Below are 26,580 nucleotides of genomic sequence, written 5' to 3' on the forward strand. Positions count from 1 at the left end.
CATGTTAGTATAATACATCGAACACAGATTCTGTTTTGCGTCATTGGTTAAAAAAAAAGACAAAAAAAAACATGCAACATTCCCAGAAGAGTTATTGATGCACATCATCAAACTCCACACCATGTACACTCTAAAATCGTTTCTGCTTTAAAAAAAAAAGAAAAGAAAAAAGAAAACCTTCTCAAACCTGCCATCTACCCCCAGCGGCCTCTTCAGCATTTATCTAGCAAATCAGCAGCCTTCACAACGAGTTAACGTCACTCAGTGCACACCGCATAGTGTCACATCTTTTCAATACACATCCAATTAGTCTATTCAGAGTGTGGCTTCATGCTGGGCTGCAACTGGGGAGCCCAGTGGAGGACCTACTGGGGAGACGGAGGTGGGGGGGTAATGCCTCAATGTGAGCGTCCGAGCAGGAGGGGAGGAACGGCTGCTTCAAAAAAGGCGGAGGGCCAGTTTGTACAGTTGCATTGTTACTCTGGGACTAAATAGGCAACCGTGACCTCTCAACCCCTGGAGGAAACGTTCACAGGCACATGATGTTAGAAGTGGCCAGATACACCGCCTTTCATGTGGTTTTCTGGTTTGTAGTGCAATTAAAGTAAAAAGATGTGGAACTCAACAGATCATCTCACCTTGTGTGTCCTTTTATTATTCCCCTTCTAGCTTTCTATCTCCCCTCCTCTCTCTCTCTCTCTCTCTCCTGTCTTTTCCTCAAACCTCTCTTTCCAATAGTGCTGAATAGTAAGATTCACCTGGCGCATCACAACTGGTGGACATGAGCCAAAGCAGGCGGACTGCCAGACTTACTTAGATGATGTAAGGTTGCATAAACTCGCTCTTAATTACAAAATCCTCATCTGCACAGTGCCTGCAGTGTTTTTTGGAATAAGTGATAAAACACACAGGAGTGCTTCATTTTCCTTAGTGTGAAGCTTTTAAAGCTCTGGATAAGGTGCATCAAGTGTACCTTAAGTAGCTTGAATAGAGAGCCGAAGTGAAACCGTATCTCCCATGGTTCTGTTCCAGCAGTGAGAAAACCTCATTCAAAACCCCACTGGCATTTGTAACCATGCTAATAACTAAAAGCCCATCCTGGGAACAGAGCCTCTTTCAACAGGAAGTTGTGTGGCTCTCTTCACATTTAGTTAAGCACATTACTTTACTAATATCGTTGTTTTCAACGGCCGTTAATAAACACAGTTTCCCAAAAGCCCTAGATCTTCGGGGGCTAAACGTTGCGACTCGACAAAAGAGGCGAGACCGTGGGCAAGTTGGGGCTCGCTCAGACATTTAATTGTTGTTTAACTTTGTTAAAATCACAACGGTTTCAGTTTCTTACAGCAGGAGCTGTAGCGGACGCCAATTTGTCTTAGAACAGTGCTATACAGGCGAGCTGGTACACAGGGCTGTCAGTCCCACTGTGTCACCTGTCTATCCAGTCTTCTCTACAATATTATGTGCATCTACCGCAGCTACTCATGGTAGTGTCCTTTGTGCTTTTTGACTTGACATAATGTGGTAGCTTGGACCAGTTCAGAGATACAGTCACAATAGATTTGTCCAATCATGTTCAATTAATCTTAGTCTTCAGGCACAAAAATGTAAGGACAAATGTGAGACAACAGAAAACTAACTAAACCAGACAGGCTAACAAAAACAGCAGATCCCTCCAGATGTAGACGTGATTCGATCAGTTGCCCTGAGAGTCGAGTCATTTCCAGGTTTACGCAGTTCCTCCACCATGTTCCTGAACTCATTGGCTGAAGCACAGCGGCTCTGCTGATTCCATTTAGATAAATGGAGGCGTCACCTGAGCCTTGACCGTTACTGTGAGCAACCACTAACCGCTGAGCCTGAACCTTAGCTTAATGCAACACGTGTGGAACTGAGATGCTGTTCATGCCGAAACTCTGCCAACTGTGATGCACACAGAGAACATTTAAGGCACTGTGGTTATGGTACTTGAAACTACTGTAAAAAAAAAAAAACAAGTCATGGAAGAGACATGCTTATTTCAACCAGAACACTCTTAAATGTGCTACAGTAACCTGGCGTGTTTGTACGTATTGGTAACATATTTAATAGCTCAGCATAGAAGAACCAAGGCTCATTAAAGTTGCTTTAAAGATCTGCTGCATGTGTTGGATGTTTGAATGTCACATTCTGTAAAAAGCAAAAGTTGTACAGTATAATCTCTTCATATCAGATTAAGAAAACATAGATTATATTCATTATTATTAATGTATAGATGATAACACCAATGATAAACCCAATAACCCACCATACAGGATTTAAAAAAGTGACACTGTGGTACAAAACCCTTGATGATATAACATATATTATGTATTCTACTCGAGAGACAGACTCCCAAGGTGATAACTCCAGTCTGTTAATGTCTCCTGGGCTTTCTGTTGTAAACTAGCAGCAGCTCCAGCCTCCTTTTATGGATAAAAGTCAGAGCAGGCTCTGCTGTAGTACCCACTGTGGTCAGCACACAGTGCTGTTGAGTTTCTACATGCAGCTCAGTGTAGATAACAGCGCTCGTACAGTAACTGAATGAACGGTAAACGGATAATAAATACGATTTATGTTAACAAAATCAGTAAAACTACATATTTTGCCCACAGCAACCGTCCCTTATTGGTTTTTTGGTCTGCATCAAAACCAACATCTGAAAAATCGGAAGAAAATAAAAAAAATCTCTACCCAAAAACAGAAGTATATCTACACCCTCCATGTAAAACCGTTAACTGTTTGTAATAAAAAGTATATACACTCTGTGAAAGAAGAACAGCAATAAGTATAACAGAAGTTCCTCTGAGGAAACTGTGTCATACTTTAAAGTATGTTTTCTGCTTCAAAGGTGGATTAAAATTGAGTTTAAAAAAAAAAAAAAAAACAGAGAGTCCACAGTTGATCACTAAAAGTAGATTTGGTACGGTCACTGTGTGTAGCGGTGGTCATAGTGTGTGTTACTGTGTGAGAGGGTGTGTATACTGGCTCCGGCAGCGTCAGTGGTTGTGCTCCTTGCCCTCAGCCGACGGCGCCTCCTGCAGGAAGGGAGTGAAGGAGGAGCGGACGGTGCGCCCGCAGAGAGGCTGCTGCACACGGAAGTTGTTCACCATACTCTTCTGTACTTCCTCCTCGGCTGAGGTGAAAAGAAGGCTCCGGAAGACCGCCAGCTAAAGGGGGCAAAAGACACAGAAAGAGGGGATGAAGAGTCTTAAACAGGCCAATACAAAACTTTCACAGGCTGATTCACTTTGAGCCATGCAAATAGGTTGCATGTCTTGAGGCAAAAAAAAATGCTGTTATGCAACTTCAGCTCAATGCAGTTTTCTTCATTGTTAAAATAGTTGGCCACACCTCAACATGATTAGCAATGTTGCAATGTGGTCCAGCTACTGAAAAGGGTAGTCCTTTAGCTTCTGGAACTGGTTTTGAATGTCCCTTTGACAGCATAATTCTGATAACTGCCACTGAAAGAAAGGTTAGAGTTTTATTATAAAAAGGCAACAGGAGCCCTCTAGTGGTTGGTCTGGTGCTCAGCTCAGCTTACAGGTGCTTTCCCTGATGTTTTGTCTACTTAAGGGCAACAGAACAACATCTGATATAAGCCTCAGAGTTTCTTATGGTGAATGTCTTAGCAAGCAGTTGCCTATTCACACATCCAGCATTCATTATGAGTCATGTTTCTGGCCACCTGATGAATGTAAGTCCAATATTCAATCTCCTTTTAGCTCTGTTTTCGTCTCCAGCAACTCTTAAAAATACATGTCCCTAAATTCTCTACTAAGTTCACCAGCTAGTTGCTACCTTCGTTGGTCTGTAGTGTTCAGTGGGTTTATCAGAGCTGTTTAGCTGAAAAGAGCTCCAGCCTGCTTCTGGAAACAAGGTTGATGAGAGCAGAGTTTGTAGGCCAGCATACCAAAACAAAAAATTCCACAGAGATGCAGACATGTAGGATATTTTTCTGTGGGTCACTACAAGCGACACCTTTCACATTACACATAGCCATTTGATCAATTGTTGATGTAAAAAGTACAGATTGCTGCAGCTTTAAACTGAGCTAAACCAATGAAATATATCCTGATGAGATGAAGGATGTAGCTCAATATTGAAATACAACACACACACACACACACACACACATACACATACACATACACATACACATACACACACACATACACACACACATACACACACACATACACACACACATACACACACACATACACACACACACACACACACACACACACACACACACACCTGGTCATGGCTGACTTCTATGTGCTGCTTCATGACGATCCAGGACACGGCCTCTGTCAGAGGGGGTGTGGTCAGAGAGCCGTGGTACGTCCAGTAGTCATCAGTGTTGGTGGGTAACAGACAGGCAGGGTCGAACCTGGTAAACTCCACAACACTGCCCTACAGAAAAAAAACCACACACACACACACGGTCAGTTAAGCTGTATGTTATGTTAATTATTGTTAATGTTACGGGCAAGATCACAGCAGAAATTTGCTGAGAAATACTTTAAATATTAATATAAGAAGAAGAAAATGTGCTAAGTAGCATTACACCAGACTAATATGATGACAGATAACTGAAACTGTTATCTAAATACTCGATTGAGTTCCTGGGATTACTTGGTGAAAAAGGCTCATCAGTACTTGTAGATATATTCTGATTCCTGTCTGACCAGTCCTGTAGTGTCTCTACTGAACCACTAGAAGGCGTCAGTATCTACCTTCTAGTCAAGTGCTGCTGCTGTTCATTTTAGAATGACTTCATAAAAACGTCAATATATTTGGTAGCAAGACTGGTGAGTATATTTCATGCCCAAAAAGCAAAAATGCGGTTTGTATGAATGTGTGTGTGTGTGTGTGTGTGTGGACTAACCTTGTGTCTGATAGCAGGCAGAGCGTCTACCAGTTTCTGCAGCCCCTCGTGTCTCTTTCCCACCTACACAAGGATTAGACCTTAATCTGGATTGTATGTAAAGCTGCATATGCAACACACACACACCACGAGATGTAAATAGCACTGCCTCACACAAACAGGTCATCAACGAACTGCACAATGTGAATGTGTACAGTGTTACTGCACAACATGGTAGACTGAAACATGTCCATGTGTGTGTGGCGTACCTTAAGAAAGACTCCAATGACAGCCAGCCCGTTGTCCTCCATCACGGCCTCCTCGAACAAGCTGTACTTGTCAGAGTTCCAGTGGACCAAGTGGAGCTGAGAACACACACAAAGCAAACACACACGTCATGAGTCTGTCTGTCTGTCTGTCTGTCTGTCTGTCTGTCTGTCTGTGTGACTGTAAACCATAACCTCTAAACGCAGGTGTGTGGCGCGTGTAGGGGGCGGGGGGGTCCCCACTTATTCTGTTTGAATAAATTTGCCTTCACCTTATCCTCCAACATCCGCTGTCTTTAATGTGAAAATCTAATTTTTCAGAAACATTACAGCCTATAGGCTACTCGACTTAAACAGTCCTTCAGATGAAGGACGCCTCCAAATGAAACCCCAAGCAGGTGGGGATAACATAACTATGCCATTAGATGATCAGGGTGCACAACCGCACATGCGCTTTTTGGTCTAGTTCTCAAATATGATTTATGAATCGATGTTGCTTTTCAGCACCAATCGATCAGACAGCAACCTCTAAAGACGGCTTAAATGTCTTTTAGTCACTGCCCCGTTTTGTGAAAGACTCGACGGAAATCAGTGCAACAAGAACACGCATAACTGCGCTTTCCAGGTTAATTATTTACAGAGTTGAATGCTCGAGGAGGCAGACCATTAAATTAGCACAACACAATGACATAAATGGGCCAAAAACACAACAACCTGTGAGGGACTCAGCCAGTCGCCCAACCCTATATGTCATAGAATGTATTCTAAACTCGGAAAGAAAAAGAAATGGAGAACAGGCAATGGCAGTGCTAACTATGTACTTGTTGTAGATTAAGAAATGGACAGCTATATTAATTGTGGGGATTCACATGGAGAAACTTGACCTTTTTGTCTGATGTTTTATTTATATGTAAGCATCTGTGAATGAGGAGCAGAAGACATTTAACAACAGCTGTAATCATTTGCACATTGTCACCGACAGCGAACAATACGCGTGAAAACACACGTGCACACAAAGACATCCATTTACATGCAAAAATGGCAGAAAGTTGTCAGTCAGGACTGTAACTCGATCCTCTGCGCGCGCGCGTGCACGCACACACACAAACAATGCTGGGTGATGAGAAGAATGACATGGACACATTCCCAACACCACCACAACAAGGGCTTTGCAGAGGACGGACGGATGGACACACACACACACACACACACACACACACACACACACACACACACACACACACGGACACACACGGACACACACACGGACACACACACGGACACACACACAGTCAGTGGAACCTGTTGTTACATAAGTGCGCTGAAGTCAATGGAACAACATGAAAATAGATGTATATCTAACATGAGGCTGGACAACGGTACCAGTTTTAAATCCCACCTGCTGAGAATTTGTTCATATATATATATTTATATAAAGAGAAATGAGAAACCCAGCTGGATCAGAGAGTCTGACAGCATGCCTGGACCAAAGGAGGGAAAGTTCTAACATAGACATCCCCTGATAAAGCCTGTTCTGCATCAGACTTCATGTCATTGATACAATACTCATAGTATTTTTCCAGGCACTTCAAGAGGGATGAATAGAAAAGAAAAGAGTCTGCAAAGTAAGTCAATATTTACACAGTTTAAACAGCGCAGCGTTATATTTGTTTTCTTCTTTCTTCTTTGGTCATGTTGAAAATAACTGCAGAGGGCTAACTGTGAATTTAGTCTCTCGCTCTACCGTCCTTGAGCACTACATATCTGACTTTTTCCATTCAATGGCCCGGTCACATGACAACACACACACCTGCCATACATGTGACTGCAGTGCCTCTGTACTTGGTATGCTCCATTCATCCAGCAACAGGCATGTCAGGGTGTTTTTTTGTTTTTTAAAGCAACAACAACATCCTGATGATTTTTTATGAAATGTGACCGAGACACATACAGAGCAGGACATTTTGTCAATGCTTTCTCTGGTGGACAAACTGTAACGGAGACACTGTTTTTAATTTAACTTCAAACCAAGGGACTTCTGTACTGCAATTGTTCCTTATTGGCCGACGTATACACCAATACAATATATCTGCAATAAGCTAATATCGGCTGATATACTAGCCTGGCCGATCTATGCATCTAGCGCTACGACAGTCTCAGCACGCCCACTACAATTCACAGGACTGTCGTCACTCAGGACGGCTAGCGGGCCTGTGTACATGCTCGTAATATTGTGAGGCAGATAAAAGCATTGCCCAAACGGTATCTGGTATTATTACAATATCATAAAGAGAAAGATATATCCTTCGTCCTCTCTGTCTTGTTTTTTGTTTTTACAGCAGGAATATGCAGCATCCCCATGTCCCCGAAGGAAAGATGTAATATAAGTGTCATGTTCTCTGTCTGTCGGTGCTAGTGTATGCATGTTATAGCACGGTACCTCCGCAGGGAACAGCCTCCTGTCCACGGTGTGCTCTGACCCCCAGGCGTTGCTCTCACCCCAGTGAAAGTGGAACTGGCACAACCTGTATTTGTCTTGCAGGGGGCCCCCTTTCAGTGCTGCACCCGAAAGTAAAAGGACACGTAAATCAGTGCATCCTACTTTGACTCTTATGGATTTCACAATCCTTTTAAGAGAGTGAAATGCTCGTCCTCCAAAGGACTCAGATCATATCTCTAAGTCTAGTGTTTGTTCGGATTCGTTTCCTCCTCCAAAAGCAGCAAATGATCCCTTACAGGACCTCTGCTGAGGAACAGGCAGTAACACTGACCTAGAAACAACCAAGAAAGATTATAGAGAGAGACAATAATCACCTGTAAAGCAATGACTTTTTATTACATCTGTAAACTGTTCATCAATGGCAGTAATATACCTATAGATAAGGAATAGATACTGCAGCCTAACATATTGTTTGCGTGAAAAACATCCATTTAAAGACTGAATCTGTAGTTCCTGCAGTCATGCCTAGATCACGGCATTGTTTATTTTACTGGTAATAAAATCCTGCTCTCAACATTTCACTGTTATAAACCTGTTTTTGTTCTCTCAGTACCTGACTAAGCTCATAATACAAAGACTGAGGGCACGTGACACCTAGAAAGTGGTTGATTTTTGCAGTAATTTTACCAAAATAAGGTTTATTTGATGGTTTTGTGAAATTGTGTAGTGTTTTTGGTGTAGCCCAGTAATTAAGCCAAAATGACCCACACTTTAAAGGCAGACTATATAGTAGTTGTTGTGGTCAGGACAGACACACGAGTCACATGTCACCACATCCACGTGACAGTTGTGGTTTTTATCAGTGGCTTTAAGTGTAGCACTGATTACTGCATTTTCCTACAGACACAGTGTTTCTTTAAGGGGGGTGACGAAGGAGATAATCCTCTTGTGTAGATCAAAACATGCATTCCCCTTGCTGAGACTCTTTTAAGTCCATTCAGATTTAAAGGGAAACTACTGACTCGCTCCCAATCTAGTAGTTAATAATGAGGAACTTATATGGAACATACCATTATTTTACTTTCTATAGGGCAAGACTGAGTGGATTTAAATACATCTTGGGATATTTTTGAGGAAGAAAATATATAATTATATACAAGGCACAAAAGAGTACTTACTGGACTTGTCTGTAGTGTCATCGTACTCGACCAGAAAGGAGTAACCGTTGTTCCAGATTTGCTGGCAAGTCTGTGGGTCGTAATTGGTGACCAGAGGCTTCAGCTCCGAATCGAAGACGCTCTTTCGCACAACGATGTCGATGGGAGACTGGCGATCGCCTCCTGGTACCGCAAGGGGTCCCTGCCACATGGGATGCACTGGAGGAGAGGAGGGATGAAGAGGAGAAGAAGGAGGAGAGGAAGGAAATCAAAGAGACAAAAAAAAGTTTCATATTTAAAATGGATATAACTTAGTGTCTGCTGCCCATGAAAAGGTCAAACAAAACACTGAAAACTAAAATGCTGACACATACTTTTCATGTTGTACTCTGCCGCTTCCTGCATTTTCAGACAGTCCATTTTGAAACAGAAAAAAAGTCAACGTTGCTTCATAAAAATAATTAAAGTAAAGACTACACGCCGTCAGTGCTAGACAGACACACACAGTCCTTCTTCTTCCTTGAAGGGACTGAATGAAAAAGGAGCAAGTGAGCAGTAGTACTTCCTTCTAGTCCTCTTACTTTTTTTTTTCCTAAAAGGAAATTACAAAATAAGAGAAGTGGGCTGGCTGTACAGAAAGTGACTCGCGGAATGTCCTGGCACGCCCCCAGCTCCCCTCCACAGCAGGGAAATCAGACCAGGACCTCTGGCCGGTCAAACCGCCAGCTCAAGCCAATGTCTGTCAACCGACCTGACTTCTAATTACCCAAAACTCCACTCATTTTCCCTACCTCCTTCCTTTTTATTTTCCTTTACACTTGAAATCCAACCAAAAAACAAATAACTTTGTCCACTTCTAAAATTAAAAATTAAAAAAAGCTCAGTTTAAAAGATTGTTTCCCTCCCTCAAACATATTTGTCAAAGGACACAAAAGCAGTGCAGTCTGTTGTTTTCCTCTCCATTCATCCAGTGCAGGGCTTAAGGTTTCCGCTGAGAGCCGAGCTGAACAGGTCTGACTGGGAGATGACCTTCATCTACATCAGATCTCAGCGGCTCCTCCTGGGGGAGTTGGCCGCCTGACTCTGTTATTGCACAGACACACAATAACTGCTTGCAAAGCCATTCGTGCTCATTCACTGGGTAATTGTCGGCTGTGAGGTTGTTCTGATTCTGTGTCAGTGCCACCGTGTCACTGTGTAGTGCTCCTGAGACGGTCACATGACGGCCAGATGTCTCGAATCTGAAAATGACAAGTGTGTATGAAGAGTTCTGAGACGCCAGCGGAGTCTCCTGCATCAACAGCCACAAATAGTGAACATGAACAGCTATTAATAAATGGCCTAGTGTGGATATAGTGACCTCCTTGAAGCGACCACCTACCCGTTTACTCATTTTGCTAAGGCTGACAACGTAAAGCCTAAAATGCTAACGCAGCTTTCTATATCAGCCAGTATCCAGCTTTTCTTCACCGCGTAAAGGAGCAACCAGTGTTTTTTCCCCACATTTTAGGCACACATCTCATACACTCACTGACACCTATTTTTATAGAATGCTGCAGTGTTTTGAATTTATGATTGTGCTTTTTTCTCTTTCAGGGAGCCAGTGGTTTCCATTCATTTGTACACGACATGAAAATCAATTAGCAGGGAGTAGTGGGAAGGGAAGACCTATCTGAAAAGTCTGCACAGCATTACCACGCAACATTAACATAACAATAGCTGTGTTTCCATTGAATTGCCGAGCAAATTTTAAGTTAACTTTTGAAATGTCGCAAAAAAGAAGTGTGAATTAGGCGCATTCCCGTCAACTGGTTTGGAGCGAATAAACAAGGCTTGTTGCAAGGCGTAGTTTCATCAGGTATAGGCTGTGCTTTACACATGGCTGTAATCTACCAGTAAACAGCAGAAGAAGTAGAGGTTGTGGACTGGAAACACAAGTTGCCTTGGCCATCTAACCCATCTACGGGAGAAAAATGGAGCGAGGTCCTCAGGAATGCATTTCTATTGGGCAAGTTTTAATTGGTCTTTCATGTCAGCCAGCATTGGACATGTTTCATGCTATCCGGAGACGAACACAAATAAATGTGGAAACAGCTCATCAGTCATGGGAGTTAAATGTTCACTACGTCAGAAGTTATTATTCGGCGAAGGTGTTCGAAGAATGCATTTAAAAATCTAAAACATTACTGTATGCTTGGCAAAATCAGTCAACAGGAATAAATGATTTGTTGTAAATAGGCTAGTAATTACACGCTTAGCCAGTAGTAGGATACAGATTACAACATCTTCCACAGTTTTCACTGGAACTGACGTCTACTGAAGAAATAGACCCTATTCAAACTGTTGACAGTGATGTGTGACTGTAGATTATCAAAATGTGTGGACATCTCAAAACCTTGAAAGATAAGACCGAAACTATCTGCATGACTACGTAACACAAGGAGTAGGAGGGAAAATTATTGTATTTTGGGTAACTGACCCTTCAAGGGATAATTCCAGTTTATACCAACTTGGATTATATTTTTGTGGGTTGGGCCATCATTTCCATGATAACACTGGATTTAGCAATCGATTGCTGAGATCAGAAAACACGAGCAGTCAGAATATAAATCTAAACCAGTTTATCTGTAGGTAAAACCCAAAGTCAGTGCACCTGAAATGTTGGTAAAAATCCCTCATTGCACAAGAAGAGCGTGTGTGCGCGCACAACTACGCTAAGAACAGCACGGCAGTTGAACCAGGAAGTCGGTCGGTAAACTATGATGGATGTTTACAGCGAACAGTTTGGGTTAGTCAGTTTACCTTTCTCTTTCAAATTAGGCTTGGCTAACCCTTGGGGTTAGTTTACAATGCGTTTGGTCATCCCACTGCTCGTCTTTCTTGCCCTAATGGACTTGTTTTAGCAAAGTCTCTACATTTTGAGATCTCAGCCTTTAACTTGATGGGTACCATGTTACTATAGCCAACAGAAATAATGGTGTATCCTATTAAAATGAGACTCAAGTTGTAATAAATCAAAATTATTCTTTAAGGCAGTTTAAACCATGACATGATTTTTTTCGCATGGTACCTACTCACACTACAAAACCCTTTTCGGCTTGATGTAAAATATGCCACGTGAAATAAATAATTTACTTTTTTGGCACCTTTAAGTCAAAAGATCATCTCAAACCTCAAATCGTGTTGAGGGCTCAAATGTATTTACAGGGAGAAATCTTTCCATCACTGCTCAGTCAGTTGTTATTTCTGACTACGGTGCACCTGGAAAACTTGTGTGATGGAAAGTGTGTTGCGTCACTATGACAACTGGCAACGGTGAACTGCTGTTACCAGTCTTAGCGGCAGCATCACTACATATTTAACAGTGTTTAGAGACATTTGAAAATGTAATATGAACGTAGTTAATGTAAATACAGCCTTGTTTCTTGTGATGAAACATTGAAACATATGTACAGTGGACAACAGAAATAAACCTTGCAACACTTGTGGCCCCTCCTCATGGCACCCACTTTGGGCACCACTGCTTCAAGGGACTTTCCCTCTCAGAGTACTGGTTCTCAGGCAGCACTTCCTCACTGAGTGCATCAACCCTACGAGCTCAACCAAAATCTCTTAACTAATAGGGATATGGTTTGGGACTCGGAACTGGGCCTGCCAAACCCACGGAAGGAGTTATGATTTGTACCCTCTCTGAAGTTGTGCCTGAGAGGCTTAACTCAGGGAGTTCTCAAGCCTTAAACCCTGCATGTTAAAGTGTTGGCAGCATGCCTCCCAACTTCAGGGAAACACGGACTGCATCACTTTCCTGCGAGTCAGGTGTTTTTACCTGAGGAGTGGGAAAAACAGAAATGTCTCTATACAAAGAAAAATAGCATCAGGAGTCAGGGCAGGCCAATGGACTGACAAGAAACATAATTTCTAGTGGACAACTTCAAAGCCAAACCAAAAGCCCTTTCATAAAGCTTTGGACGGACAGTGCCCAGTATAACAAGCTTGTTAAAGTTAAATATGAACTATATTTATTATCATGGTTGAACATAAAAGCTCTGCTGCACTGGCCTGTTTTTCCACTTTCAAACGGTTTTTTTGCGTCGACTCTGTGGCTGTAGTTGGCATGAGATAGTGAACAAGACAAGGCTTGTGTTATTGGGTGTGGTGAGGAAGTTGCTGGGACTCGTCAGACGAGCTTGGGTGCCTCGAATATACTGTGGGCACATGAAAAAGAAGGGTAATGACTCATACCAGAGGTCTAACGTGCAAAGGAAACACATGCTCTTCAGGTGGCCTGCTACACGTTTATCACTGCACTATTATGCATTTTAATTCAATGATCATCTGCCTAAGTGCTACAGGTACACGTGGATAACGAACCTCAATAAGGATTTGCACAGTGGAGATGTGATAACAACAACAACAAAGGCACAAAATAATAGAAGTGTGTGATGTAATTCAGATGGCGCACTTAACAAAACAGGCTCTACATTTTCTGTGCGACTATGAAAACAACATCCCTGACAGTAAACATATGGAGTGACTTGACACACAGGCCCCAATGTAGGTCAAAGGGCTTCAAGTGGCCCCTATATGGGGCAGTGATCAGGGATATCGATACTTGTTTGGAAAACCTGGAGCCTGGGGCCAGTCTCAATACAGCTGAGTCAACAGAGCAGCGTGTGATCCACATCCAGTGGCGGGGGAAAGTCCAGTCCGAGCTTTCCACTGTTCCTCGTGCACGTTTTGCAGATGACAACAAAAGTGACCATTAACTGATGCTGTGTGACCCACAGTGAAAGGCCTCCCGAGCCACAATGAGACCCCAAACCGAACCACTGCCATGCTGACACACACACACACACACACACACACACACGCGCGCGCGCGCACACTAACACACACTGCTACTGTTGGCGGTAACGCCTGAGACTAAAAACTTCCATTTTGAAGGATAATGAGCAGCTGTGTCGACACGCAGGAAAACCAGATAAACATTGTGTACAGCGACAGCGTTAACGCACGTCCCCCGCGAGTACTTACTCTGTGACAGCACATATTTGCTCGAGCACGCCGTGAGGTTGCATCTTCTGACAGGCGTTATCCGGTGACTCCTGGCGTGTCTGACGAGCTGTCGGTGGAGCTGAGAAGCCAGAGGTCTTACTACGGATGACAAAGTCACCATATTGATCAAGCTAACGTCACCAGCCTCACAACAAGCCGCAACGGGGAGCGCGTGGCCGTCCCTTTGACGTGTTTATTCGAAGCTAACGGTTAGCTAAAGTCTTTTTTTTAACTCCACGAAAGTTAGCTCTCAGCACCGACCCTGCTCAAAACAAAAAGTGGTGGCGGTTCGCTGCAGTTGCTCTCCTACCGTTTGCCTGGAGGCGGGGGAAGGGGCTGGCTTTGGCTTTACATACATTCAAAATGTCACCGCAAAAGCCGAAACCGCTTCTCCTGAATCTATGGCGTGAATTCAGCCCGGTTAAATAGTGTCCTTGTCGGCCCAGACCCTCGATAAATGATAAGATAGGGCCGCTGTTGATAAAGTGTTTGCTCTGTAGGACAGGGGGAGGAGGTGGGGGAGGGGAGGGGGGGGGGGGGGGGCAGTGTTGACCAATCAGCGGCCCCCACTGAGGGGCGTTAGCGGTAATGATGTAGGACGGACAGACTTGACACATCTATGACGGACAGGTGATAATAAAATATTAATGGCGTAACGTAGGCCTTTATTGATCCCCAGAAGGGAAATTCAGGCGTTGCAGAAGCACACGGACAGAAACAGAACGGATAAATTTAAAAAAAGTAAACAATTTGGTATGTAAAATAGAAAAGATAGAACTAAAAAAACAGAAACCATACAATTGCAATTGAGTGACAGTAATAATAGTAATGTAATAATAATGCAAATGAAGTTGGACCATGGATTGCCAATTTGTGTAGTTATTTATATATTTATTTCATTCTGTCGGTATTTCCCGCCTTACGTTCCTTGAAGGTATTTCATTAAGTCTGCTTTTCATCAGTGGAGGAATAACTTAAGCAAGTGTACTAATACTATAGTATTTATGCTTTTACTCAAGTAGAGGATCTATGCAATATACAACTTATACACTTACTTATACAAGTAAAAGTCCTGCATTCAAAATTGTACTGAAGTAAGAGTATTATCAGCGTATATATATATAGATATATATATACTCACTGACATATATATATATATATATTAAAAAGTATCAAAGGTCAAAAGTACTCATTGTGCAGAATGGCCCCTTTCATCATTGTATTGTTTATATTGTAATATAGTTCTATTTTTTTAATTGCATTCTGACGTTTTTATGTGGATTTTTTGTTTAGTTTATAATGCATTATTGTATGTAAAGAACCTTGAATTTCCTTCGTGTATGAAGTGTGCCATAAAAATAAACTTGTCTTGACCAAGTCTAGTGTCTGCTATGAAAAGGGCCTTCTGCAAAGCCACAATCTGTGAACATGTTCCACTTTGGTCTATAAAACCGTTTGTGAAGATGTGGCACCTCCAAATGTCTGTTTCATTGTGTTCCTTTTTGCTCCCGTCTTCTGTCTCTATCCTGTGTCCTGACCCCTTCATCCAATCAAAATGCACTTGCTTGTTTATAGTAAAGTGCTGTTTGGTGTGGTGGGTATACCGTTGCATCACAGTTACTCTTCTCAAGAATGTCACACTCTGTACAGAGCCGACCATGTGACTGTCAGACTTTCCCTGACTTGAACAAATGTTTATCAGAAAACCAAGAAAACACGCCATAATGTGCGAGTGATGGCACACTTTGGCAGAAACGGGCTCCAACAGACGTGTTTCTGCATGTAGTTTTCGTGTTTATTTTAGATTATTTTCTGAACCATTAGATATTCAGGTCAGTGCTATCGCATGTTGATGTCTCTTATCTTGCTTAACTCTCTCTAACATTAACAAACTAGATAAACTGGCCATACACAGAAGACATCCATTTGGTATATTTCCACCATGCAGTCCTTATAATAATGGGATGGATATGATATACATTCAAAATGTGCAAAAATGATTGTATTTCAGAAAGAGACAAATAAACAACACAACACAACACAAGAAGCCTCTGCAGTTGTTCAGTTTATTGTCTTCACCAAATTGGTCCAAAGGGCTCTCATAGCATTTCAACAAGATGTCAGATCACAACGAAATATGAAATTATGGACACTGAAACAGGGGTTAGACTGGAGAAGAACTCGACTGCTACACTTTGTGCCAGTGGTTCTTATGTTATTTCAGTGCAGGACTCCACTGCCATCAGATTAACCTCTGCAGTATGAACAAGAATGACTGGTTCTGGTCAAACCACCGCCTCCACATCTGGTTCTGTCTTTAACCGTCTAATCAAACTGTGACCTCTGCGCTCAAACAGAACCAAGCCATACTAATAAAAAAAAAAAAGGAACTGGAACATGTTTACATTTAACTACTACTAGTCCGGATCTAAGCCGCTTGTGCTTAGCCAGAGAATTTATCATACAGTGCAGTTTCACAGGGAGCCATGTTAGCGCCGCTGTGCTGCTCCATGGCTGTTTGTGAGCAACTTTCTCTAGGAGCTGGGCGCCTCACTGTGGCGGTGTTAAGGAGGGCGTGTTTACGCAGCCAAAACATGTTAAGTTCTAGAAAAGAGGTAGCAAACTAACGCCCCGTGGCACAACGTGGCCAAACTCTCCATCAGTGCCTCTGTGCTTTACCAACCCACAGATGATCACAGACATCAACAGCACCTACAGACAGGCCCCCTCCGGTTAGAGTACCACAAGCTGCAGACTCCTGGGTCTGTCCGTTACCGTCCCTTCACAACGACTGAGGTCAATATTACAACCCAAGAAAATGTTTGGTTTTTTTAAATCTTTTGTAACCTGACCAGAAAGCACAAAAACACCCTGACTTGTGTAGCATGAGAAATACAGTACGTTTATAAAAAATACAAAAAAAGCACTTTTTTTTTTTACCATCAAGAGAAGCATTTTATAGGGACCAGAAATGAATAAAAATAACAAAAGAAGTTGTATGTAGTTTTCAAAACTTTTTAAAATGTAGAATAATTTACAGCATCATGTCAGAGAGCAGGGGGAGTATGAAAGCACAAACACAAGAGTTCGGGGGAGAAAGTGACGAAAGACGAACCAGGGCAGTAAATTGTTCTTCATAAAAGAGGTGTTTTATTTAAGCCTACTGTCGGTCTCGAGTCAAAATGACAAGTGTTCAAAGAGTTCTCAGTCCAGACCAGGGAGGACAGGTTAGTCCAGAGCGATGATGTCATCATCATCGCTGGGGGCAGCGGCTGCACTTGATTGGTCCGTCCGTGGGCGCTTGGTGGAGGTCTCGCCGGTTTCTGCGTCCGGGTGCTTCCTCTTGGTGCCGCTGCTCGTTGCTGCTGCTGCTGCTGCTGCAGAGCTAGACGGCGCCCCTTCCTCCTCATCAGAGTCAACGATCATGAGGTCGTCGTCCTGTGCTGGAGCTGAAAGGTGGTGGACAACAGCTTTCACAGATGAAATAATAGCAGATGCCAAATTGTTTCCACAAAAAACAAGCGCACTAAACCCTCAACACAGACAAATGATTGCAATTTGAGATTCACATCAGATTGACACGTGTGGAAATCTCAAATCAACATTCTGAGCTATGATTTTGGGTTGTTGTAGATCTGTTATCTTAAAGACAGCATAAGTGATGTCAGTGGACACAAAGCATCTCTAGTCAGGCCCAGCAAATATCATCCTATTGCAGCGCCGCAGTACCAACAGTGTCTAATCTGCAGTTCTTCACCTGCAGCCAGACTGACCTACACCACCTCGGCCTCAGCATTTTACAACAGTGCACCATCTATTGGCATTACTTAGTCTGTGAACTTGTATAATTGTATCATTTCCCCCCAGGGATCAATAAAGCATTTCTGATTCTGATTGCTCAAACTGCTGCTTTTCGGGTCAGTGGAACTGGAGTGACCATGTCCAACTTCCCCTTGAGTTAAGAACATGCAGCCTGCTATTGAGTTTCTAAGTTAAGTTAAGCGAAGTGATTTTTGCCGCGTTCAGCTCCACATTAGCACTGCGTGAGAGGTCTCCTCAAAAAGAAACAATGCAATATCTCCCAGCGAAAAAGTTGGACCTGGCTCAACTTTGCCTGCACCGCACTGGAAATTGCTGCATTGGCCAATCAAATATGTGCAAGAGCACATTCATGGTGAAGGCTGTCACAATGAAAGATACAAACAAAGCAATAATACAATATAGTGCAGACATCCCTGTTCAGTGTATTTCACATAGAGATGGGACCACACAAAATCAGCCCCACTGTGATATGAACTGAGAAAAAAGAAGATGCTTTCTCTCCAGCTGACCTTTAGAAGAGGTGGACGGCTGGGCGGAGTCCTTGTTGCCGTTGGTGATGCTGCTAACCTCCTCCTGCTTGGCCTGCGGGGGCGGAGCTTTGTCCGGGGCCTCGCCTACTACCTCAAACTCCACATCCCGCTCTAGTTCCTCACTGCCAATGAACACAGACACAGACACAGACACACACACACACACACACACACACACACACACACACACACACACACACACACACACACACAGACACAGACACAGACACAGACACAGACACAGACACACACACACACACACACACACACACGTAAACCAAACATTAGGAATCAAACATAAGCACATTCAACTGTGTACAATGTATTTCATTCACGTGCGCGGAGGTACATACGTGTGCAGGACATTAACGAGGAGCGTGTAGTCTTGGAGGAAGTCATCAGATTGGAGACGGCTGCCGTTACGGATCCCAAAATCGGCAAGAAATTTGCTGTTGTTGGCTGTGGAGGAACAGACAGGATGGGAGTTACACACACACCTAATAACAAGCCAGTGTTTGTCCCACTACACATGTGGGGACAATCTATTCATTTATACCCATTCCCCTGACACCTTCTCATACTCACCAAATGTCATGCATTTAGGTTACATTGGTTTAATGAACTTAACTCTAGCCCTCACTCTAAAATACATCTAAATACCCTCTGAATTAAGTGCTGAAGTGCTACGATCTAAAACTGCTCATGTCCAGTTCTATAATTACAAACAGTTGCAAAACAGAGCATGGAGGCACAGCTCACTAACTGTGTCAACAGAGATGCTATTGACTACATGCCCCTTTAATCCCCTCCTGTCTGGCCAGTATGTGTTTTAGCTAAGGACTAAATGGCAGGTGCTACCACAGCGTCCTCTTCTGTCCAAATGAAGAATCACTACACGACACTTTTCACCCAAATTGTGCCCCCTTCCTTGCTCCACGTGCTTCATCACTTTAATTGTGATGCATTACTTGTTTTTATCCCCCCCTCTTCCTTACCTTCCGTCTCTCCTTCCTCTGAGGAGATGAGGATGGTCCCCTTTCCGTCCTCTATCTGAACATCTGGAGCCACCATGCCAAACCTCTCCTTCAGGATCTGATAAAAAAAAACACAAACATACAAAAACATCAAGTCAACAACAAGTAAATTAGGCAATAGTAAACATGACACAAGTCCATAGCAACATTTATAATCCAACAGCAGTAATCACTTCCAACCAATGATGTACTGTATTGTAGTTTATAAGGTACATGAAATACAGGCTTTTCTCTTATGACTTATGTGCCATATATGGTGTTGCCAAGACTACCACCTCATCTTGCAAAAACAAGCTCATCATATTACCCTGTCCTGCAGAGTGAGGACCATGGTTTTGTGGACGTTGAGTTTGACTGTGACTTCAGGCTTACTGGCGCAGACGTAGCAGTTGGTGCTGGGCGGGTCCAGGACACATGGGACCAGAAGCTTCTTCCTGAGGTTGGGACACTTGTTCAGGAAGATCTGGAAAAGAGGGAAACAAAGACTAACATGAAACATGGGGGGGGGGGGGGGAAGTATCTCAAGTGACGCAGTTTTGGGTCAAAGCATGTCAACCTCCTTTGGATGCTTGGTTGTTTCCATGTTAAACTGAGAATGTCAACATGTAGCAAAACCTTTCATTTCCTTTGCACAAATCAGAAACAATATGTGGGCATACTATGTCAGCAGACAGCGTGGCAGCTAACAGTGCCTGATACTGGGATTCTTTACCCTGTATTAGAATGTATTACTACTACTCAGTCAACAACTGGCTACACTCTCTTACAATTTTTGTTGGCGGACCTTTCCATCTGGGGAACAGATACCACTGCCAGTACAGTATTCAAAGGTTCTCTAAAGCTTTAGCAGTCTGAAGCTTTTTTATACAAAATTCCCTCTTTGTGATACTATCGTCCGCCACAGCTCAACAAGGAAACAGTGTCTGTGGAAACACAAAGACGGAATTTTAACCTAACCGGTCATGGGCGCTTGGTAGTTGAACTAACCGTGCGGCAGGACTCCAGTTCCCCAGACAGGATCTTCAACCCCTCCAGCACGATGAGCCCAGCGATGACAGCGTTGGTTGTAGCAATAGCTGGGATGATGTTACCCGCCATGGCTGAAACAAACAAAGCAACAAATAAACCAGAGACATTTATCTGAGTGTGAATGTGCACTACAACTGTATAATGGAATTAAGATATCTCAAACTAATTCAGATCACGTATAATATATCCATTAAATAAAACACAGCAAATTCTACATGATAGTTTGTTTCCGGTGTAAGCTATATCCTGTTGGAAAGATACGAGACAACAACAACAACTTACACTTTACGTCAAAACGACTCTTCATGTTCATGCTGAAGATGTGCATACGTAGGTTGGCTGCCGCGGTAACAAAGTCCATGGCTGGAGGGTCATCCTGGAAGGGGATGAGGAGGAGGCAGTGAAAGCTCACATGAACCGTTAAAAACACCGTTCATGTACCCGTGTGTCACTAACATTTCATCATTGCTGTGTATTCTCGAGCAGGAAACCTGAAATGGTAAACAACCTCAGGCTTGACGCTTCTTTTCTTTTATACCCTTTTGAAGTTTTATGTATGTACCTCTCAGTGGAAGAGCGGTTTATTCATCAATACATGTATATTTGCTCTTTTCATTCTTACATTTTTACAGCAAGTGTGCCAACCTTCCCTCCATCAGTTGCTGTGTTTGTGTGTTACCTTGTCCCACACCAGCTCGGCTCCTTCTCCCTTCTCCTGCAGCTGTGAGCGGAGAGTCTCCACGCTGTGCTGGAACAGCTGGCAGAGGGCCCAAACACCCAGAACCTGTTGGTCCTTCAAACCTGAAACTGGAGACTCCTCCTGAGGGCATGCTGGGACACACAAACAAATACGGATGAACATATAGGCAAACAAACGCCTAAGACAGCCAAGGATCACAGTGGCTATGCCTCTCTTAAGAAGACAAAAAGACTAACATGCATCCGCCTTGTTAACCTGCCACCCCCCCTCTCCATCCCTAGCAGAGAGAGTAAGGGGCAGAGGGGTTGTTTAGTTGAACATGTTAGTGTAGTCTGCCTGACTCATTGCTCCTTTATCTGACTGAGGTTAGAATCTGTGGCTCCAAAACATCAGTACCCTAACTGTGCTGTGTATGGATGAGTCCATGGCGCTGTCCGTGGTGCTGAAGTCGCAGACGGCTTTGTAATTGTGCTCAGTCCCGCCCTTCTGTCAGTTTGGTCTTGGATCTCTAATACTCTCTGAACTACACACTATAAATATAAATACTGTATTGTAGCCTCTATACTGTATAGAGTAGTGTCACCTTCATGATCAAAGTGACAAATGGCAACGTGCAGTCGAGGAAGAGCGAGAGGATCATAGAGACACACTGCTGCCTGCAGTATTCCTATAATATCTCTGTGATCATTCAGTAGTGTTTGCGCTGCTGAGAATACAGCCCCAGAGCGAGCCACCTCTGTGACAACATATTGCAGGGGAGACGTGACTACAGATATAGTTTTAACTATAGATGTTTGGTGAAACCTGGGAGTGGAGCAAGTCATGTGACTGAGGAAATTAACCTGTCAAACAAAGCAGAACATGTCTGCGTGTGGTTGATTAGACCTCTTTTTATTGAAGAATTGCACCGCTAATGAAGCTCTGCTAACTTGGTGACAAACGCACTGCATTTCCCATAACTTCTTTAAAATAAAAGCATCCTGCCGGTTCGCCAGGAGAAAGCCTTTAATGTGAAGCAGCAACAGCAGGAAAGGTTCGGTTTGCATCAGCAGTAACTTAACACAGATTCAATGCGGCTGAAATCGACCAGTAAACAGGGAAATAAGGCTGATATCTGACAGTACAGACAGGAACACAGGAGTGAAACTGAACCACCAAACCACAGAGAATCTGGAGCCAACTTTGACAGAGCAGGGAGGAGCTTGGAGAGCTTGGAGAACAAGCCCCCAAACTTCATCCAACCAAAAGCTTAAGTTGTCTCTGACATAAATCATTAAAAACAGACATACCACTGTTCTCTAGCTGCTGCCAGTCCAGAGGTGTAGGAGCTTTTCTCTTCTTCCACAGCTTGTCCATGGTGAGCAGGTACATGATGTCATCTTTGAAAAGCTGGGGAGGAAAGCCAATCAGAACCGAGCTTGTTACTGTCAATCTGTGGTGATAACACACTGCTGATCCAATCCCTCAAACTGCTGTATGTTAAATTTTTTGCAAAAAGCTGTATTAGAAAAGTAAAGCACTTTTGAAAACCACTTTGAAAAGCTATCAACAAGACATTTTCACTCTTGAGGTAGAAGTGCTGAATTTAAAGAAGGCAAACTATTCATCATTTTCTGTGTCAACTAATTTTGCATCTTACATTCGTGACCTATATTAAGAACACACGAACTATGGTCTGCAGCACTCCGATGATGCAGGAATGGAAAATGTAGTAAATAAACGTACATCAGCTAGGGCCATTTTATTAAATCTCCTGCTCAAGCGTCACACTGGCTTTACTACAGTTTATAACCACAGGTGGGGCCTGAATAAGCCCTTCTATGCATATTTGTTGTATAAACAAAGTCTGAGTATCCCACACACTAGTTAACAAAGTCTGCATCTGAATTTCTGAAATAGCCCCACAAGTTTGATTTGTCTGGCTAGTACCTTGTTGAAGAGTTTGACGGGGTCGTATCCTGTGGAGCGGGCCCACTCCTTGGTGGAGACTCGCCTGATGTCCCCGTCCTTTTCTGAGGCTGTGGCGCGAGCCGCCGTGTCTTCGGGATTCCCTGTTTACAGAGCACACACACACACACACACACAGTTTAAGATGATTGGGTATCTCTACCTGTATCACCATCCGGCATTTAAAAGCGGCTTTCACAAATGGAGTTAATATTACCTCATTAGATATTGTGAAACAAATGCAATGCCACGCTCTCACTCACATGCAGCTTCTGGGTCCGCTGTGTCGGGTGACACCTCTTGATCTGCATCCTCTTCTCCAAATAGCTGACTATAGTGGCAAACAATGCAAGATGACCATTAGAACACAGCATACTGGCCTCTATTGTATATCATCAGGGTGTTTTATATTCTACATTACTACGGGTTGTTTTCAAACATGCGCAGGGCCAGTCAAGTGAGGGTTTACTGGGAAATGTGCCTATGTTTGAAATGTAGTCCACCTGAATGATGCTAGTACTCGGTGATGATGAGAAGGAGCCTTACTTGAAGAGATACTTGGCCCAGACGATGCAGTGAATGGGCTCAGATGGTGTGTTTCTTATGGTGCATCCTGGGAAGGTCTTCTGGGTGGGCTTAGGTTGGCACTCGTAGCACTCTGTCATTCCCTGGGGAACGATATATGTGTGAGTGCAAGTGTGTGTGAGAAAGCGGTAGGAATAAAAGAAGGGGAAAAAAGGGGCGACAGAGATGCAGAAAGGCACAGTGAGGGGTGGGATAGTCGCTGCCCTTCAACCTTTTACTGGATAGGAAATCTATAACAGGTAACATAACAAAGATGTGCATGTTTTACCTTCTTGATGACTGTGACTTGTCCCAGGTATCCAGCCGTGCCACTCTCTATCAGAGGGATGTCTGCAGCCAAACACATCCTGTTCACGTGGTTACGGGCCGCTACAGGGACAGAAAGTGTTTTATTGTCCTCATCATTTGAATGTATTGTCATTTAGGAGAAACAAAAAATGTCTGCGTAGTGAGGTCACGTGAGAATACCTCTGTTATCCAGCGCATTCATCACCAGCACAAATTTCCTGAAGAACTCCACATTGTAGTCAGGGCTGTGGGGGGCACACAATGAGTTCCAAATCAAAAAGGACAACCATCAAGTCTGCGTGTCAGTCAGATAAAAGTCTTTGATTTATTAAATGAATAAAGAAACCGAGAGAAACTCACTTCATGATGCTGTCATGGTAGGCAATGATATTTGCAGTGGGACAAAACTGCAAGGCGCTCTCCTTGGCCACCTGCAAAACAACCAAGTAGCGGACTGAGCCAGAAACGTACAAATACAGCACACAGAAGAAGGTAAATAGTCTACGGTGTGGCGATACAGACAGCACACATATTTCAGGGTGTTCAACATAACGCAGTGTCAGCTCAAACCAGATTAAGAACAATCTTACAGCCGCCAGTGACAAGGGCCAGCTGCCTGATGTTTGCATACCTGTGCTTTAGACTTGCCAACATGCTTCTTCTGGAAGAGGAACTGGCGGTTCAGGTTGCTGACATCGATTGTGTCCAAGTCAATCTGCCGAAATCAATAGGGTTGTAATGTCAGTGATGTATACACGATATGTGACAGCCAACTCCAATCAGCATATCACACACGCACACAGTAGCACAGCTTTTGACATAGCAGTGCAACACTTCTTTGGATAATAAAATATCTGCATGTACACATGATAACAAATAGGGACAAATCCACCAGATAATTACGGTATTCTCCATACATGTTAAAATGCATCAGTACCGCAAGAAGGTATTTCATCATCTTATAGGTGTTTTTCCCCATTTCTTTTGCAATTACTCACTCAGTTGTACTTGCAAAAGCTCCGGTGTTCATATGTCATCCATTACTGTGATCTACACCATTGATTATTTAAAGATTAAACGTATGGTTCAAGATGGGTCACTCCAAAATTCTGTCTCAAGGAGCCTCATGGCTTTTGTTATGACTAAAGGATTGTAAGAACAGTGTGAACCCTTGGTCAAAACGGTATTGAAAAGACGGAATGATCATCTCATGATTTTCATCTGTAGAGCTCTACTGTTAAAGCTCCCAAACTACCTCACGTGCCTTCTCTCATTTAACTACAGCACACAACCAAATAACCACTTTGCCTTAGATATTCCAAATGTACATGCTAATTTCGGCAGAACTAGTTTCAGGTACTATGCACATCTTAAATACCTTTAAACTACTGCACATTCTTTAATTCCCCTTTGAGAGTTTAAGGCCTTACTATCTGATGTTTATGACTCTTGTGATTGTTTATCAGTTCCATTTGATGCTCGATTGTTGGCTGGCTGGCTTCAGATGTGTTGTTCTGGCGTGACTATGAATGTGTCTTGTTCTCAATGATACCACCTGGTTAACTAAGGTACCAGAAGTCATCAATATACGTTCTGGAATAATGGTGAATATTAATCTTCTATTCAATTTCCCAGCACCCTTCAAGGACCCACAGAGGTCTCGGAGATCCATTGACAGTCACAAATGCTCAGTTCAAAACATCTAACGGTTGACCCTCAAAACATCCACAACTGTTATCAAGCGCTGCGCAAACAGACGCAAATGTCTAGCATTAATATACTTAGTGTGTATATTTAACACAACATAACCTAGCACAAATAAACAAAGGGGTGTCCAAGTGTCTCTGTACTGGTAGTTAGTTCGCCAACCGACCCGGCTAGCTAGCCGTCACATTACAAAGAAGTTGTCTGGCTAACTTAGCAGTGTTAATGGCGCCAAATGCTCCAGCTACATTGCTACGGCACTGTTCATATTTTTACAACTTCGTTCCCGGGCCTCTCTACTGAACTATACACTCGGGGACAGAATGGGTATCAAGGAACCACCACGAACACTCGTGTGTTTTACTTCTTTTAATGCCACGTCTCAGGAATTAGCCCGAGCCCGCACACCTCCAGGCGCAGTCTGTGCAGCACAAAGACCTAGCATGATAGCCAGCTAGCTAACAGACACACACACACAAACAAACATAAGTGTGACGGACCACTTCGATGTTTTTGAAGCCGGTGAGGACGAGGTTCTTCAGCAGCTCGCAGCCGATCCCTCCCGCTCCCACCACCAGCACCTTGCAGGTGGAAAGGGAGTCAGCGAGCTCTTTTCGGAGGGAACCCACCAGTTGGACCATGTTGATCGGCTAGAGACAGAACCAGAGCCTGCAACACCGGGAGGCTATCGGCTAGCTTCTTCTTCTTCTACAGAACCGAAGTCCCGCCCACTTCCGGGTTACTCAACTTCTTCTGTAGTATTCAGAGGCGCTATTTAACCAATTTGTTGTTTTAGCGCCCTCTTTCTGTCGGTTAGCAATTCAACTTCGATGTGCGTTTGACCCATGTTTGAACCTGCTTTGGTGGATTCAGTTTCCCACTAATTACTATGTTCTCTTAATTAGGCCAGTCCTTTTCCCTTATGAAGTTGTTCACAGCTGCTTCACACTTTAATTGCTGCACTATTTTTGTTGGCAGTGGTCACCTTTTCCTGTCGTTAGCTTTCAGTGCCCAATGTATGGTTTGCAATTGAATCAGCCTATTTACTTCCTTTCAGACCCACAGGAACCCACATAGGTCTAATTGACATAGCATGTTGTTATTTTTATGGAATGCCTCCTCAACAACT

General features: G+C 43.3%; 2 protein-coding genes across 3 annotated transcripts; both read right to left on the minus strand.

The window, feature by feature from the left end:
• Window positions 1–2,925: 2,925 nt before the first annotated feature.
• On the minus strand, window positions 2,926–14,004 carry ca5a (carbonic anhydrase Va). 2 transcript variants are annotated; one of them, XM_070906977.1, is made up of 7 exons: window positions 13,792–14,004; window positions 8,779–8,976; window positions 7,601–7,719; window positions 5,164–5,259; window positions 4,916–4,978; window positions 4,282–4,440; window positions 2,926–3,188 (listed from the first exon to the last, which is right to left on the minus strand). In XM_070906977.1, the coding sequence occupies exons 1-7, from the start codon at window positions 13,931–13,933 to the stop codon at window positions 3,018–3,020; spliced, it is 948 nt and encodes a 315-aa protein (XP_070763078.1). In that variant the 5' UTR covers window positions 13,934–14,004; the 3' UTR covers window positions 2,926–3,017. The 2 variants fall into 2 exon arrangements, with proteins under 2 accessions (XP_070763078.1, XP_070763079.1); XM_070906978.1 differs by lacking the exon at window positions 13,792–14,004 and adding an exon at window positions 9,132–9,229.
• A 1,861-nt stretch (window positions 14,005–15,865) lies between these two features.
• Window positions 15,866–26,092, minus strand: uba2 (ubiquitin-like modifier activating enzyme 2). Its single transcript, XM_070907191.1, has 17 exons — window positions 25,952–26,092; window positions 24,379–24,462; window positions 24,108–24,178; window positions 23,928–23,992; window positions 23,728–23,828; window positions 23,421–23,542; window positions 23,138–23,205; window positions 22,857–22,978; window positions 22,217–22,316; window positions 20,907–21,058; window positions 20,510–20,603; window positions 20,186–20,298; window positions 19,506–19,661; window positions 19,160–19,256; window positions 18,518–18,623; window positions 18,144–18,286; window positions 15,866–17,261 (listed from the first exon to the last, which is right to left on the minus strand). Exons 1-17 carry the CDS (start codon window positions 26,090–26,092, stop codon window positions 17,041–17,043), a joined length of 1,956 nt encoding a protein of 651 aa, XP_070763292.1. The 3' UTR covers window positions 15,866–17,040.
• Between the last annotated feature and the right edge of the window lie 488 nt (window positions 26,093–26,580).

This window comes from Enoplosus armatus, chromosome 6 (assembly GCF_043641665.1).
Source record: "Enoplosus armatus isolate fEnoArm2 chromosome 6, fEnoArm2.hap1, whole genome shotgun sequence".
Classification (NCBI taxonomy): domain Eukaryota; kingdom Metazoa; phylum Chordata; class Actinopteri; order Centrarchiformes; family Enoplosidae; genus Enoplosus; species Enoplosus armatus.

Coding starts and splice junctions, on each gene's coding strand:
- ca5a (XM_070906977.1), bottom strand. CDS start 13,933: ATGGTGACTTTGTCATCCGTAGTAAGACCTCTGGCTTCTCAGCTCCAC. Junction 8,977..13,791: donor CAAATATGTGCTGTCACAGA/GTAAGTACTCGC, acceptor CCTCTCCTCCAG/TGCATCCCATGTGGCAGGGA. Junction 5,260..7,600: donor GGAGGCTGTTCCCTGCGGAG/GTACCGTGCTAT, acceptor GTGTGTTCTCAG/CTCCACTTGGTCCACTGGAA.
- uba2 (XM_070907191.1), bottom strand. CDS start 26,092: ATGGTCCAACTGGTGGGTTCCCTCCGAAAAGAGCTCGCTGACTCCCTT. Junction 20,604..20,906: donor CCGAGCTGGTGTGGGACAAG/GTAACACACAAA, acceptor ATCCCCTTCCAG/GATGACCCTCCAGCCATGGA. Junction 19,662..20,185: donor AACTGGAGTCCTGCCGCACG/GTTAGTTCAACT, acceptor CCTCTTTTCCAG/ATCTTCCTGAACAAGTGTCC.